This window comes from Nyctereutes procyonoides, unplaced genomic scaffold (genome assembly GCF_905146905.1).
Source record: "Nyctereutes procyonoides isolate TBG_1078 unplaced genomic scaffold, NYPRO_anot_genome, whole genome shotgun sequence".
NCBI classification, from domain to species: Eukaryota; Metazoa; Chordata; class Mammalia; order Carnivora; family Canidae; genus Nyctereutes; species Nyctereutes procyonoides.
The window spans coordinates 14,336,496-14,353,389 of NW_026575132.1; the positions used below are offsets into that span (position 1 = coordinate 14,336,496).

The window sequence follows — 16,894 nt, forward strand, 5'->3', positions numbered from 1 at the left end:
TTTTGGTGACTAAGACCGGTTGATAATCCTGTTTGGATCAGAGAGGTTGAGAGTGGAGTTTTTGTTCACCTTTTAAACTTCCCAGGCCTCAGTTTCCTTACCTGCAAAACTGATAATAAGTACTTTGCAAGATTGCTGTTTGTTTATGTGGATACACATGATCAATTAGCAACCACATTAGCATCTTTGTCCTTTGTCTTGGGAAAGTTTGCATTGTGATTTTGGTTTGGTTTTTTTTTTTAAAGATTTTATTAATTTATTAGAGAGAGAAAGCATGTGTACGAGTGGGGGGAGGGGCAGAGGGAGAAGCAGACTCCCTGATAAGCAGGGAGCCCATGCAGGGCTCGATCCCAGGACCCTGAGATCATGACCTGAGTTGAAGGCAGAGGCTTAACCACTGAGCCACCCGGGCACCCCAAGTTTGGGACTTCTTTCTAGCAGTACTCTTGCTGTCCCTTCCTGTTAGGTGTATGCCTGCCTCCTGGAGCCTTCCTCTTCTGATTTGTTTTAGACCTTTATTGTGTTACATGGATTTTGCTTCAGGAGGTCTTGCTGTCCATTAGGAAGTTTTGGATCTGGGGTCTCGGCTCTGCCCCAAACTAGTGTGATCCCAGGGCCACCATGTCGGCTCAGCCAAGCTCATGGCACACCAGGCATGGGGTGTGTGTGGGGTGGGGCACACCCCTAGGGACAGAGTGGAAAGAGCATCGGTGCATGGAGTCCCTGGCATTAATTGAGGTGCTCAAGGTCTTTTCTTCTGAAACCATCCCCCCAAAGCCCACCCATGTTCTAGATATTGAAGGTTTAGGGATATTTGGCCTCTAGCTAAGTGTCCTAGATAAACAAAGTGCTCTTATATTTATGGCCAGAGGAGCTCCCTAAATCTTAGAAGATGTGTCTATTTCTCCCAGAGTAGAGGATGATATCTTAGAGAGGTAGCAGCTTCCCAGGTTGATAAAATGACCACCGTCAATAGAGGGAACAGACCGGACCTCAATAATCTAGCCCCTCCCCACCCAACGAACAGTGAGCATCCTCCATTTCAGTCAAACAGCCCAACACCACCTTGTACCTGCATGAAATCCTCTTGAGTACCCAGTGCTTGGACCCTCCTCCCTCGCCCCTCCATAGTGCCCAGCTGCATACTCCGCTCCCTTCTGTTTCCTTGATTCTTCTGTTTCTCTTCTGTGGGTCCCAGTGCCGAACTCCCAGGGCATTGTGTATTGCCTTGATTTGCTGGCTTGCCTTTAGTTCATGTGTGGTCAATGTTGTGTTCTGAGCGTGCAAATTCTCTAAGGGCATGGACTACATATTTCATTTCATTTCTATACCCCCAGGGCACCTGGTCTTAGAGTACTAAGCAGATGTATGCACGTGATTGTTTCAGTGATATTTTTACATTTGAAATGCCAGGACATAGGTCACATGGCATGAACCTGCACTGGAAGCAGACACAGCTGTCTTCCCTATTCATCCATCTTGTGATATGATATAATGACAGAAGAGGGTGAGACAGGCTTGTGGAAGTCCCTAAGCTCTCTGTGACTTGGCCTTTCACCAACAAAATGGCAATGGACCACGCATTCATTCATAATTACTAAACACCTACTGTGTGCTACCCGTGATGATGGTATTGGGAATACAGTGGTGAGTAAATTCCTTGTCTTCATGGAACTAAGAATTTGGGAGCAAGTTAAAAATATGGTTATTGGGGCATCTGGGTAGCTCAATCAGTTAAACATCTGACTCTTGATTTCGGCTCAGGTCATAATCTCAGGATCCTGAGATCAAGCCCTGTGTCGGGCTCCTCACTGAGCATGGAGCCTGCCTAAGATTCTTTCTTTCTCCCTCCCCTCTACCCCTCCCACATTCGCACACACTTTCTCTCTAAAAAGGTAAAATAAAATTTAAAAATGTTAAAAATACATGGTTATTGATGATAAAGCTACCATATCTAGAGCATCACCTCCGAGCCCAGCACTTTACTAAGTGCTTCACATATATCATCTCATTGATCCTTGAATCAAAAAAATGCAAAGTCATTGTTACTCTTCCCGTTTTGCAGATGAAGAAACTTGGCCTTCAGGAATAACTTCTGGCCCCAGGTCCCACTCGTAGAAATGGCAGAGAAGAGATTTGAAGCCAAAATGTCCTCCTTTGCAACCTGTACTCTTTACTCTTGTGCTCTGTGGTCTCCCCCGGCACTGTGCATGCCAACCGAGGATCTAACATGGGCATGTTATGTGAGCCCACAGCACGGAGATCCAGCCTAGGCTGGGGAGATCAAGGAAGGCTTCCTGGAAGAAGTGATGCCTGAATCAATCCCAAAGAAGTTAGCCAGACAGGGGGAGTATATATCTCTGGTGGTCCAGGTAGAGAGCATCACATCAAAGGCAAGGAAGGAGAAATAATTTGATGTCTTAGGGAACCACAGTAATTGAAAGGCTATCCTTGTGACTTGCTGATCAACAAAAGTTCTTTTCAGTGAAGAGGTACCTGAGCCATGCTATTGAATTTTGTTTCCTGGCCAGGCGACTTCACCATCTTAGAGAGGGGCTATAGTCAGGAAGCAGGAAAGACTGGGATTTTAAGGACTCCTTGCTGCAACCACCCTCTTTGACCAGGTCTCTACAATTTCCTATCCTATGTCCAGGGACAAACCCCATCCCACTGCCACCAGGGGAGGTGAATGCCTGAACTTGGGCCTGGAAAAATCCAGGTAACACTGGATTAACCTCCACCTGTCAGTTTATTCCTTCCTACACAGGACCCTCTCTCTGAACACATGTTTCTTTCCTAAGACTAGAGAGCAGGAGGCCACATTGCCCAAGTGGAGGGGTGGCTTCAGCTGGTGTCCACTGAGCCTCTGAAAATTGAAGTAGAGTGTAAGTTCTTGGTTCTAGAGAGTGTCATGCACTCAGGAGAGAGCCTCAGGTTGATTACTCATGACATTATTATAGATTTACTGCCTGCCCAACCACAGAAATATTCTGATTCCCCCAAGGAACCGATGAGCAGCAATATTTTTCTGTATTGCAACGACCCTGCTAATGACAGAAACAGATCCCCCTGCAGGTACTTGGTACAATAAAGTGGAACAGTCCTACCGACTCCAGCTCAGCTGGCAGCCAACCCCAGCTCACCAACCTTGACCAAGGACTCCACCCAGCAACTTAGCTTGCTGAACAAGTGGGAAAAAACATCGCAGATTGTTCTCCTCCTCCTACCAAGGTTAAAGAGCGGTTGGGACAACGGTTATTTTTGGCAGTTTGTTTTTAAATCTGCGATGTTGCAATCGCCACTCTCCAAATGCAAGCTTTGCTGTGGATGTCCTTCTTAACAATGCATTTTATCTCCTGATTGAGAAAATCACTTGAGGTTTTCTAATACACAATCTCAGTTGTTCTGCCTCTCAAGCCTGGCACCTTCTCTGAACCTGGAGGTCCCAGAGGGCCAGCATCTTACCCCATGTAACTGTGTGTAATTCTCCCAGCTAATTACACTGGGTGAGAGTCTGTCTTCTGAAATTCAGTGGGAGTTCAGGCTGCGGAGGGTATAAAGAGGAGAAGGAAAGAGGCCAAGTAAAGAAATTAGATTTTTCTTAAAAAGAGATTTGTGTATTTTCGTATAGTCATGAGTCCTATAGAAAATAATATATGTTCTTTGTTTTGTCCTTTGTAACAGCAGGGGGATTGAAACCTTTGGATTAAGAGAAACTCAATAGATAATTTAATTCCATTCATCTACTTCTGCCTGGATAAATCATCCCAGAAAAAAATATATACATATTAGCTGCCCTTGTCTTTCCTTCCAGAAAGGAGCTTCCATAATCGACCTTCATTATAAGACCTAGGGCCTCACAACTCATCTCAGTGATTGCAGAGTAGATGGTTGTATTTAATTTACATAATCAGAATTTTTTTTTCCTAGAAGGAAAATCCCTGAAAAATGTTAGCTGGGTCAGAATAAAAATTTTAAAAAGAAGAAGAGAGAAAAACATGTGAACTGGGCTTAGGTTTGGGAAGCTACCAAAGACTTCACATGATGAAAGAAATCCACATGATTTTTTATGCTTTTTTTCCTACCTTTGGTATCCAAGCATCTTGGCAGTCCTTCTCTCTCTGTAGTTATATATATATTTATATATAGGTACTCCTAGGTACTCCTGTTATTCCCATTTAACAGGTAGGTACAGTATGAGAGAGATCTCCCAGATGGTAGTGGTAGGGCTGGGATTTGAAGCCCGCCACCCAAAGCTGCCTTTATATACCTGTGTCCATGTACCTAGAGTTGTCACCCACTGTCCCCATGCTCAGGTATTTGAGGCCTCTGATTCCCTTAGACATCCCTTAGATATCCTTGACAAGTCTTTTCTTTTCCTCTTCGGTTTCTAACCCCTTTTCTTCGCCTCTTCCTGCCATGCGGTCACCTCCGGATGCCAGCAGGGCAGTCAAGGAGAGAGAGATCTTTCTGTGACTCTCCATCGATGGTCTCCGACTGCCTCCCTGTCATCTGCCCCCTACTCCCCAGTCCCCTCCAGCCCCCACACCATCCTCTTCACATTCCCTGCCATCCCCCCACCGCCTCACTCTGCAGCTGGAATCTGAAGATGTGAGGGCTAGTAATAGAGTGTCAGCGGAAGTAATTGATTCCTCACACACAGAGAATTCTCCTGCCTTCAGTGTCAATGGAGCTGAACCAGAGTCTTGGAGGTGAGCGAGACATGTAAACAGTCCATGGCTGAGCTGTCAGGGCGAAGCTAGACACGCCAGAGAGTGAGCGAGAGGGAGAACGGTGGAACAAATAATTGTTTTATTGGGAAGGAGAGGAGTAAATAATATTTCAGCCCGGGAATTGGCAGTTTGAAAGAGATGGTTGAGAGCAAGGAGCAGAAGGCATCGTGATGCAGGTTTTAATGGAAGAGTTTTTCTTTGTCTCAAGGTAGGAGGTTTCGTCCTCACCCTGCCCCCCCCTTCTCCCATTATCATCATTATTATCATTAAAATAATTACCGTAACAATTACGGTTGATGAGACCTCGAGTTTATAGAGAGCACCTTTCATCTAAAAGTTCAAAGTGATTTATCTATGTGTCATCCCTTTGAGAGTGGTAGGAGGGTAAGAAAGGTTTTTTTTTGTTTTTTTTTTTTTGTCTTATCTGCTGGGAAACTGAGGTCCAAGCAGATGGGTGATTTGACCTAAGCCTTGGGGCAGGCAGCTGGGTCAAGTGCTGGGTTACTGACAGCCCTTGCCCACCAGGGCCCTGACACTTGTGTGGCCCTCACAGCTCCTCCCTGGCACCAGTGCTCCCTCCCGGGAGGCGAGGGGCCTGGGGGCCCTGCAGTCCGCTAGCTGTGCAGCCCGGCAGCCAGCAGCTCCATGCACAGAGCAAGCAGTCTGCGATGCTGTGAGGTGTAGAGAGGTCCTTCGGGGTCTGACTCCCACTGCTCCCATCCTGCCAGGAGACTTCCTGCAATCTGGTTCCCTTTCTTGTAGAAGCTGCTGTCCTTCCCAGACCTATTTCTTCTAGTCTTATGCAACCTCTAGCCAAGAGAAGCCCATATTCCTGAACATTTGCTGCTTCCACCCCCGACACACGCTGGCCACTTCTTTCAGAACCCAGGGCCACTTCTGCGCCAGGGAGAGGCAGGTGCCCTAAGATGCCCTGGGTGGGCCAGGCCGCTTTGGCTCCCAGGGCTCCCAGGGCGCTTTGGTGCCCACACCGCCCCGCCGTCGAGGGAAGCAGTCACCCAGCGGTGGCTGGAGAGGGAAGCCGTTCGAGCCGACGGGCCCCTGAGTGCTGTATTCAGAATCTCCACCCCGGCGTGGCAGTGGCCCTTCCCGCCTGGACATTAGTGCAGGCCCGTCACCTCCACACCAAGGTGCTTTTTGCACGATTCTGATAAGTTGGCCCCTGAAGCCAGGAGAAGCTCTGAGCTCTGTAAGCTGCAGCTTGCAGTGAATGAAATCCAAGGACAAGGGCCCATCACCCCCAGCCCCGTACTCCCAGATTGTCCCCTGCTAGGATTTCTGTGTGGTACATTTTTCAGGCAAGTTTGGTATTTTCTACGTTTTGTTACTGAGGCTGATTGCCAGCAGAAGGGGACAGAAAAACGATTGGGAGCCTAAACCCCTAGAAAAACATTTTTCCGATACAGTGATTGATTCCCTGGTGCCTCGTATGCCTCATTCCCAGCAGGCTCCCATTTTTCGGACAGATGGGAAGGTTATGATTTGCTCTCACAATTAGACCCTCTGGGAGCCAGGGTTAGCGAGCGCCCGTTCCAGAGGGAACCGTTCGCCCGGCCAAGTGCGGGGCTGCTGCCAGCACACCAGGCCCTGGGATGGTGTACTCTGATTTCCCCTTAGTGGATACCGGTCGCTTTCTGCCCCTTCCAACCAGCCCCGGGAGGCACAGAGGCATGGTTCCTGTTCCCATTTATGAGATGAGGCAAACCGAGGCATGCAAGCTTGATTGACCCAGGCCAGTCTGGCCTTGTTGGGTGGGGCTCACCTTCACATCCCAGTGCCAGCCTGCTGGTGAACAGACATAAAATACGGGTTACTCTCACCTACCTCCTGCTCCGGTGTCCTTACAAATGCTAACAAGGGGCCCTTTGAGCTAACTGCAGAGAGAGGATTTTATAGACGTGTACAGCAGACGGGAAAAAGACCCAACCTTCACGCTGAAAACAGCCCGCCCAGCAGCCTTAAACTTCACATTGGCCCTGGTTGCCTAGAAAATCGTTCTTACATAAGCAAACACGTTCCATCCAAGGCGGCCTCCAGCGCGCTCGCTAGTCCAGGAGTGGACCGATCCGTGGCCATCCAGCCCCAGGAATGCGCCTTGCTGGGGAGCCAGGTCAGTGGGGGAAGCGGCGTCCAGCTAGGGGGCCGGGGAGAAGTGCTGGAGGCTTTGTTGAGTGCCCTTCATTCTCTGCAAGTTCATCCACAGCGAGACTTATCAGACACCCTGTCTGGAGCGGCCTCCTTCCTCACGTTGTGCGGCGTTCTTGGCAGCCTGCTCCATCAGGAACAATGAGATCGGCAGGGCCCTCTCCATCATCCCAGGGCTTCTGCAGGAAAACAACCAGCAATTATAAATAGATGTTATTTGTATTTCCATTTTCTTGCCTTCAAGGTTTTTTGGAATAATTCCTTCGGTTTGTTTTGGGTTATTTTCTTCGCATACTTCCTTTGCTGGGTGGTCAGATTTCCTCCTTTCTGAAGAGCTGCGATGACCCTGGCAGGGGCGGGGATTGCGGCTAGGCCCCAGATACCAGAGGTTGGTGGCGGGAAGAAATGAAGGAAGAAAAGGAAACTGCCTTCAGTCAGTATTAAAAAAAAAGCAGTGGCACCAACATGGATACACAAACAGATGCGGAGTCTTGGCTCCATTGGAGTCCTTGCGGTTATTTAACAAGTAATAACAATAACAACAGGAATAATAGTAACAATGACTAACATTTATTTATTGAATACTTCCTATGTGCCAGGCGCTGCACTGAGGTGTTGACATGCATTAACTCCCCACACTGAAGGGGGTCCAGTACCTAGTTCAGGGCCCACGAAGAGGTGGGGTGGGGGTGGCGGGGCAGGGGCAGGGGGCAAGAAGGCACAGATTGTTCTGAATCCGGCATGGCAGGCTGGTTCCAGAGCCAGGGCTCAGAAACATGAGATGGAAAGGGAATCCCCAAAACGCAAGTGATTGAAATACTATTGATGGATTTGTACAGGAGGAGGATTTTTAGAAACCACCGTCCCTAGCATTGAGGTTGGGGAGGGCATCGAGACTGTCTCTAACTTTGTGGCTTTTCATTCCTTCTTCACGTGTTCAGTTCATGTGGATGTAACCCTTCTCTCCCCCAAGTCTGCCACCCTGCTTTGTAAAAACACGAGTAATAGGAAAAATAGCGAGCGTCTCCCAGTGACTTTCACAGGCATCTAGCACTCTCCTGGGCTCGTATGTATTTTTGCAGTCCTTCCACCAATCCTACAGGTGGGGCCCTTTATTATTTGCATTTTATAGGTAAAAAAAAACTGAGACTCAGAGAGGTTCGATGCCTTGCCTGCACTCATGCCACTAACGAGTGCTGGAAACAGCTGGGTCTGCCTGCAAAGCCCGTGCACCACACTTCTCAGCACACACACACACGCACATATAGACAGATATGTTTCTGTATAACAGTAATTTAAGATTTTTTTGTGTGTGTCACAGACCTAGAAAAATGTGCATCTACACAATCGCAATAATTTCTGCGTGTGACTATAGGGGTCCCCTCACCTACTGAAATTCATCTGTGGACCCTACTGGAAATCCAGACGTTTAGGAATATGTGCTCTAGATGATACTTTAAGAGCTTATAAATACACAGGATACTGTTTTCTCACTCGATGGACCATATGTTCACATACGGGCATATATGTGCTTACAAAAATACTTCACTTGCAAAAATTAATATGTTATCCCATCTGAACACTTAAAAGCTAAATTTCAACAGGGTGAATCTTGAAACCATGAATTCCAAATCTGCTCACTGCTTCTATTGGTGATTTGTCTATTAATTTTGGCAAGTCCTATAGGCTTTGTTTAAACAAAACAGCTAAATAAAAGAGAGCAAGATTCTGGTAAGTCTCTAACGGAAACCAAGCAGTTTCTTTACGCCCGGTACCTTCTAATGCTATTGTGCTGTGGCAGTCGGATGTTCTCATAGGATGGTGGTGAAGCCTATATCCCCAGGAGTGAGACCACCTGGGTCTGAAGCCCACCTCTGACCTGTCCTACTCACGGGACTTTAGGCAGGTCACTTAGACTCTTGGAACCCCATTTTCTGCATCTGTAAATGGTTGGGAGCCTAACAGGGCGTGGCGTGTATTCAATGAGGACTAAACGAAGTAATATCTAAACAGGGGTCTAGCCTATAACAAATGCTCAGTAGATGATTGATATTTCTTCTCACTGATATTCCCGGGAATGTTCCAGCTTCTTAAATGGGTGGCCCCAATGAAAGGGAGAAATTCAAGAAAATGAAATTTGTTTCTTAAAAGCCCTGATCTGATCTGATTCCTCCATAAAAGCTGGATTTCACTATTGAGCCGGAGACCAGGTGACCTGGCTTTGGGCTTGTCTGGACCAGAGACTTTGGCCTCGTGCAGACCTGCCCGCAGCCCCTTTGTGTCGCAGGCAGCTTCTTCACGGGGAAGTTGTACATGACAGTGTTGTTTTTTCCTCCTATTTTCCCTGCACGTTTTAATGTAAGGATTAATAAGACAGTGTGTGTAGATGTCTTTGAGCTTCCCAGAAGAAAGGCACTCCAGGAGGTGGTAAATTCTCTGGCCTCCATAATCTACTCATGAAATATGGAACTTTGAAAGTGTGAGAAAAATCTCAAATCACTTTGACAGCATTTTAATTATAGTTGATTTGTTTGCCGCTAATAGTGAAAATGCTGTCAGCATGATTTGAGATGTTTCTTCCACTCAAAATGTTATATTTCATGTTTTCGAGTCATGAGGCAACATTTCGGTTTCCAGATAAAACCAGAATAGCTCAGTGAATGCGCTGGATCACAAAGGCAAAGGGTATAAAATGGACCAAATGTATCCAACCCCTTGGGAAACATCATCACAGAGGAAATTATTCCTGGACTTACCAACCGCGAGCCCCTCATTCATTTACTCGCGCCACAAAACATAGTGAGCCCTGGGCTGTGCCGGGCACCATGCAGGTGCTACTAATTCAGCAGCAAAAAAGGCGAGGTCCTTGCCCTCGTGGTGCTTGCTGTGTAGTGAGGACACAGATTCCAAACAGATAAACAAGTATATTGACCTTTTGCAGATTATAACGCTATATAAAGGCGATAAGAGGATGGCGTGGCAGAGAATGAGGGCATGCCGTCTGAAATAGGGTGGTCAAGACAGGCTTCTCTGAGGAGGTGACATTTGCACATAGAAAAAAGGAGATGGCATCAGCCACCAAAGAAGGTAACAGAGTATCACAGGCAGAGGGAAGAGCAAGTGCAAAGGCCCAGTGGCCGGAAAGAGCTTGCCATGCGCAAAGCGTGAGGTCTTAAAAATATATGACACAGTAGCATAAAAGGAGACGTTGATTGGTTGGCCAAGGTTATGGCTTCGGGACTTGGGTGGTGATGTGCAGACCCAAGTATCATCAAATGGGCACAGCACTCTTCCCCAGTGTACCCAAGTACTCCACCTGTGACAGAGAAATCTCTTCACAAGCAGTTCTAAGCGCATCCCTCCAGGTGGACCCTGGCAGGGGCCGGACACCATCTGGCCATTTAAGAAGGGCCTCGGCGTAGTGGATCCTCTAGCACAGGCTCTGTTGGCTAACCCAGCGTTCGGGGGCCTGCTGGGAAGTGTCAAGCGTGGATAGAGTTATGGAAACTAGAAAGCCTCTTTTCATGTTTGCCTAGTGATGAGAGGAAGAGATGAGACTGTTGCTTTTTCATACCTCTCCCGTGGACTCTGAAAATTAATTCCACCGTCAAGATTCCCACGCCCCAAATGTGGGTTTGGGGAGAGAAATTAAGACTTTGAAGTCGAGGAAGAACGTACAGAAAGCGTTCTCTAGACAAATGCTCGACATGCAGATGTCGGAATCTGTGAGGAGAAAAGTAAAAAGGCACCCGGGAACCACTTTGGAGAGAAAAGGGAAAAAAAAGGTAAGGAGTGGAAATGGCTACTTCAGCTTAGGAAAGTAAATAGATGAATAAAATAACAAAAGGTAGTGTTAAAGCTTGGGAAGGAATTTTTTTCATTTGAGGGAGATTATGAATAATGAAATGCAAACACAGTACTTAGTATGTCCGTTAGCTGGTTTATGTTTTCTTCCAGAAAATGCATAATGTGTTCCAAGAGGACCGGCTTTGTAGGTTATCCTCCTTGACTGTGGTTGGGGTGAGCCTCGAGGTTGGACCCCAGATTCCTTCACCAGACAAATGCTGGCTCTCAGGCGCTAGATGAGGGCCGTGTTTATTCCAAGGCCACAAACTTCCTAATCTCCTGCAAGCTCTTCCAAATGAACCTGACAGCACTGAAATTTCTAAGGAGATTTACGCCAGCTGTAGCAAATCCCTAATAATAAAAAAGTTCCCCAAATGAGTCAGTCACACAGGACGTAAATGAGACATTCTGTGGGAAGTGAGCGTGTCATTTGGTGTGTGCCCTTTATAGGAGAAGGCCAGCCAGAGGCCCAGCTTGTCCACAGGGCGGAGCCCGGGCACTGGAGGGAGGGGGGTTCACCCAGGGGGGACTCTGCGCCCCTTTCCCCTCAAGCAAACCTGATGGGAAAATCCAGTTTCTCTGAGAAGTTTCAGTGAGGGCTGATTATTTGCTTCACAAAAGGATTCCCCGGAATCCTTTTAAATAACAAGCTCAGAGAGAAAATTTATAATACGATTGATGTATATGAACCTTTTTCAAAAATGCATCCCTTCACTGTATGTGTAGGTAAGTATGTAAAGATGTATTTTTTTTAAGATTTTATTTATTTATTCATGAGAGACACAGAGAGAGAGAGAGAGAGGCAGAGACACAGGCAGAGGGAGAAGCAGGCTCCAGGCCGGGAGCCCAACATGGGACTCGATCCCGGGACCCCAGGATCACGCCCTGGGCTGAAGACAGCGTTAAACCGCTGAGCCACCTGGGCTGCCCCTGTAAAGATGTATTTGTAGCTGCCAGCATGACAAAAAAAAAAAAAAAAAAAAAAAAAAAAAAGGATTTGGGGTCATTATATCCACTGAGTAAATTGAGGCAAGCTTACAGCTATGGCATTTGCTGGGGAGCCCTGCTTCATCGCTGATTGTGTTAATCCCCTAAATTACTCCATGCGTGATTAGGCAACCAGATAGAACCTCCCCTTCTGGTCATCCAGCCATTGGGATGTCTGGGCGTCTCTTTGTCCTTTCCAGAGAAATTGGCAACACAGACTGGAGATATCTGGTTATCTTTAAAAAAAAAAAAAAAAGGAAAAAAATGTTTAAGTAGTTACTGAATGTGGGCCACGACCCCTGGCACTGTTTTAGGTGCCCCAGCACTGTGAGTTATTTAGTCCTCACGACAGTTCTGTGAGACGGATGGTGACGATGAGGATGGTACTTACGCTTTCATCTGCTACATTCTGAGAACTGGGTTCTTTTTCTCAGCTCTCCTACTTTGAAAAAAATTTCTTTTTTTAGTCTTTTTTTTTCTTTTATTTTATGGCATATTTTATGTGTTGTTGAAGTATGGTTGACATACAAGGTTATATTAGTTTCAGGTGTGTGACATAGTGATTTGACAATTGGATACATTCCGCAATGCTCACCACGATGGTGCAGTTACCATCTGTCACGGTGAAAAAAAAATTCTTAATGGAAGCAGCTTTATTTTATATATTTGTGGTTTATTAAGAAATGCAAGCTCATTGTAAGTGATTCAGAGAATAGGAAAGAACAAAGAAGGAAGTAGAAATTGCCAGTTTCTACCACCTGTATATCTCAGTACTGTTAACATTTTAGTATGTAGTCTTCCAGACTTTTTTGTGTATGCAAGAACGTATGTATGTATATGTATTTTAACACATTATTTTTTAAAAATCTATTTTTTAAATTATCAGGATATATGTCATGGCCATTTTTCCCATAAAAACAAAATATCTAGACCTACAGCACTCCCTATCTACTTCAGTGGTGGAATATTCCATTTTATAAATATACCAAAATTGATTTACCCACCTCCATTGTTGGACATTTAGATATGATGCTGTTTATAAAAAAAAAAAAGCATCTTTTCACTTTTCTTAATTTAAATTCTATCTACGCTTTTTAAATTATATCTACGCTCACCAAGATGCATATACATCTTTGCACAATTACCTGATTATTAGGAAAAATTCATAGCAGTGGAATTGCTGGATTAAAGGATTTGTCACATTTCTGCCGAAATGCACTCCAAAATGTTTTAACAGATGTTCATTCCACTTACACTGTACCTCGATGTGCTTGCTCTATCGCTTCACCTCAGAAATGGGTATGAGAATAAAACAAATCACTGTTAACCAAACACTACCTACCAGGCTGAGTAGTGACACTATATAGATTATGTTGGTCACTTAAATCTCACAACAACCCTAGGAGAAAGGTTCTAATATCCCTATTTTATGATCATTTTCCCCATTGCCAAGGATCAGAAAGGTTGAGTAACTTGCCTGAGGTCCCCAGCTAATAAGGATCCAAATCCAGTTCTACTTTTGGCATTGGCCAGGGCATGGCAGGGGGTACAGGTGGGGGGATGGACAGGCTCCCCCATGCAGGTTCATAATTCATTACTCCCTGTGAACTGGCGAATGTCTGCTTACTGAACACAGCTGGCTTCTCAACAGTTGTGCACCCTACATCACCATTACTCAGCACAGAGTGATTGCCCAGGGTGCTTACCCCAGTGTGGAAATACTAAGGAGGGATTTTCCAGAAGGTTTGGGGAATTTCCTTTGAGAACAAACTAAGTGACTTTTCACTTTGGTTTTTGGAAGTGAGGAAGCACACTTTCAAACTCGGCATCATCTCCCAAACTGAAATCACAGATCCCCCCCAAACCTCCACTGCCTTTCTCAATCTGTGGCTGTGTCTCCAGAGCTCCTGAGGGGAAACCCTGCCATCTTGTCTTCTCCAGACTAACCAGCCTCTGTGATTCTTTGGACTCTAGGTTTCTAGGGCTCTAGGGTCTAAGATTGAACTAATCCCTGTCGGTTCCTTATACTTCCTTCACGGTCCTGTTTTTCATAAGTGGCTGCACGATCTGAAATATGGCTCCTGGGGGCTGTCGTGAGGCCTCGGGCTGCTCTGGCTCAAATAAGCCACTTCTGCAGGCAGCCAGCTCTCACAGACCCGGTGTGTGTGGCAGGAGCCTGCAGGCACATCGCAGGTCCCTCTCTTTACCCCAAAGAGAGACATTTCTTACATGTTGTTTTAACAGGTTGATGCAAAATAAATAAACAGGGAGAGAGAAGGAAATGGATGCTTGTCGGTAAATAGTGGCACAGTGACCAGCAATTTGCAGGGAGCTGGTGGGAAAGGACCTCAGCAGCTGAGACAGCGGGAATCCCTGGGAGCCCAGAGAAGGAGCCCAGAGGTGGCACAAGGAAGACTGCCCGAGCACCACCAAGGCCCAAAATGTGTGCCTGTGCAGATTGGCATCCCATGAACCAAGCCAAGGATGATGGTCTTTGACTTGTCTTCCCCAACCTGGGGCCAGGTTGATCCTGTTTGAAATGAGCTCAAGCCTGAGCGCAGGGCCGTCCCTGCCTCTTGCTGAGGCTAAGAGTTCTGTGCTCATAGATGCTGGGTCCCTGGGGACTCACCCCCTGCTTTTGGAGAAAGGTTCTTATTGCCTTATCTAATATGATGCTGATTCCTTTTAAAAACGTGTTGTTGACTAGACACTGCTGCTGATGGGAGCTTTGCAGAGTCATCTCCAGGAGAGAGGGGCCCTGAGCATGGGAGTCTTTGTCACTAACAATTAAAGATAAGGGAAGAGGGGATGACCCAGGAGGAAACTGAAACACAGGGGAGGCGGAGGGGAGTAAGCAGATATCTCAGGAACGTCCCCAGTGTGCCCGGCTCGGGGCCTAGCACCTTACTTATATTTTTCATTTCATCTCCATCCCAGCCCTCTGAACTGGATATTTTTATCCTCATCTTACAGATGAAGAAATTGATCTCAGAGGGGTTAAGTAGCCTGCAGTGACGCAGAGCTAAGAAGAAAAGACTAAGATTCAGGGAGATCGTGGTGGACATAAAAATGGTGCTATGGAAAGAAGGAAAAATGCTTGCTCGGAGATCTTGGATAGAGGGGTGCTATCACTCTTACGTGGCAGGAGAGAAGGCCTTAAAACCTAGCCATCCACCAGGACACCCGTTCTCTCCGTGGCTTCAGTAAGGCGATGCAGCTCCTAGATCTAGGGCGGCCGGTCTGTGCAAGCACACCGAGTCCCTTGTTTATCACTCGGAAACACCTGAGCATCCATCTAGAAAGGGCGGCTGGAGCGAGACGACGATCCCTTTCCTCTCCTGAGAGTGATCTTGGCTCATACGTGCCCCTTTGTACCGTCCTCACGTAGGTACGACTTCATCGAGATCCGGGATGGGGACAGTGAATCCGCAGACCTCCTGGGAAAGCACTGTGGGAACATCGCCCCCCCCACCATCATCTCCTCCGGCTCGGTGCTCTACATCAAGTTCACCTCCGACTACGCCCGGCAGGGGGCAGGCTTCTCTCTGCGCTATGAGATCTTCAAGACAGGTCAGTGCCATGGTCAGGGTCACGGTCAGGGTCACGGGCGGAGTGGGGTGCTGGGCATCCCCGGGAGACCGCGCCGCCCTAGGTGCCGGCCGTGGGGCGCTGTGCAAGGGGATAGATACGGGCACAGGGATGCCCCAGGGAGGCAGGCAGGGAGGCTTACAGACGTTTTTGGAGCTGGAACGGAGGCTCAGGGTGACCCGGCCATAGCCCGCAACAAAAAGCCAGTTTAACTCCTGCTGTGACCTGAGAGGGTGCGTCGTTGCGAGGTTAGTGCTGGGTGCTGCCCACTGGGCAGACGGGCTTTGTTCGCAGCACCCCAAGAGGGCAGCACCAAGTAAACCAAGAAACGCTTCTGCAAAGAAATTTATTTTTGTATGTTTTTCAAGATCACAATCCTCTTCGTGGAAGAAAAGCAAAACTTCATTGAGCTTCCTCCTGTTTACTCCATGGTTTAATGTCGCCTTTATCTGTAATTTCATGGGCAGAAGGACATAATCTTTTTCGGTGTTCAGAGTCTCTAAAGATCTTACCTGTGGGGTCATACAGGAGCTTTTAAATTCAGATGTGGCTTGTAGGACGTCCCTGTGGCTGATCCATTTTACCACTTCCACCTGTTGAACGTCAACTTCCTAAACGCCAATGGAGCCGCCTCCTGAAAAGCAACCAAAAAGATAGGAAGAAAGACCACTGCCCTTCTTTTAAGTTGACTTCCTTGCTTTCCATGAGACCCCCCCTTAGATGACTTTAGGCTCTGGGCATCCTTATTTCCATAACAGGAGTGAGCCAACCTTTATTCAGCAAGTTGCTGGTCCAGTATCTACCCTGAAGCGCTCAGGCCATGTGTCCTTCCCCTCAGTGTAACAGGCTCGCTATCTTGAGGCTAAGCAAAGTGCCCCCTCCAGTTCTCCCCTCGCCCCAGCCCACTCCCCCACCTACAGGCTCCTACCCCGTCTGCTGGTGTGGCCCCTCCGAGCCTGTGTTTTACAGCTTGTGGAGGGAGTCTGGTGCAAAGGGAGGCTGTCCGTCTTGTCATCGAGAGGCCCAAGTCAGGCGCCTACTGAGTTCAGTGTAAGGGGACCTATTCATATATATTTTCTTTTCACTAAACAGTTCTTGAAAGGAAGTGGTAGCTGCTGAAAGCACTTTTTATATCCACTCTGTCTAAATATTTGTCAGATTTGTCTGCCTGAGAGCAAGATGTAGAATCCAATGACGGGGCGGGGCGGGCCGAGGAAACTGTATCAGGGCGTCATTAAGCCAGAGTGGGAGCACAGACCATCCCAGGGCACGGGTCCCAAGAAGGCCCATCTGACATGGGTCATCATGCTCCCAACCACATGAGGTCATAGGGACTGACAATCTGTGTGTCCAGTGTCATGGGGGCTGGTGTGAGGCTCCTGAATACTTCGATCCATATTCCCTAGCGTCTTGCTCAAGATCCAGATCAGTCACCCCTGGAACATTCATCATGCCCTCTTCAACTGGGGAGCAGTGGGGAGAGAGAAGGTAGAAAGGAGTAAAACACTAGAAGAGGACAAACAGATGTGTAAACCCTCACACATAACAGACGTACATGGATGTCGTTGCATGAACAT

The 16,894-nt window shown here is 47.2% G+C and overlaps 1 protein-coding gene across 3 annotated transcripts in view; it reads left to right on the forward strand.

Annotated features, from left to right (window-relative positions):
• Positions 1-16,894, forward strand: part of NRP2 (neuropilin 2) — a 115,457-nt gene that overhangs the window by 19,265 nt on the left and 79,298 nt on the right. For all 3 annotated transcript variants that reach the window (XM_055345186.1, XM_055345188.1, XM_055345187.1), the window contains exon 3: positions 15,118-15,299. In XM_055345186.1, the coding sequence (XP_055201161.1) occupies positions 15,118-15,299 (182 nt within the window). The remainder of the gene's footprint in view (positions 1-15,117; positions 15,300-16,894) is intronic.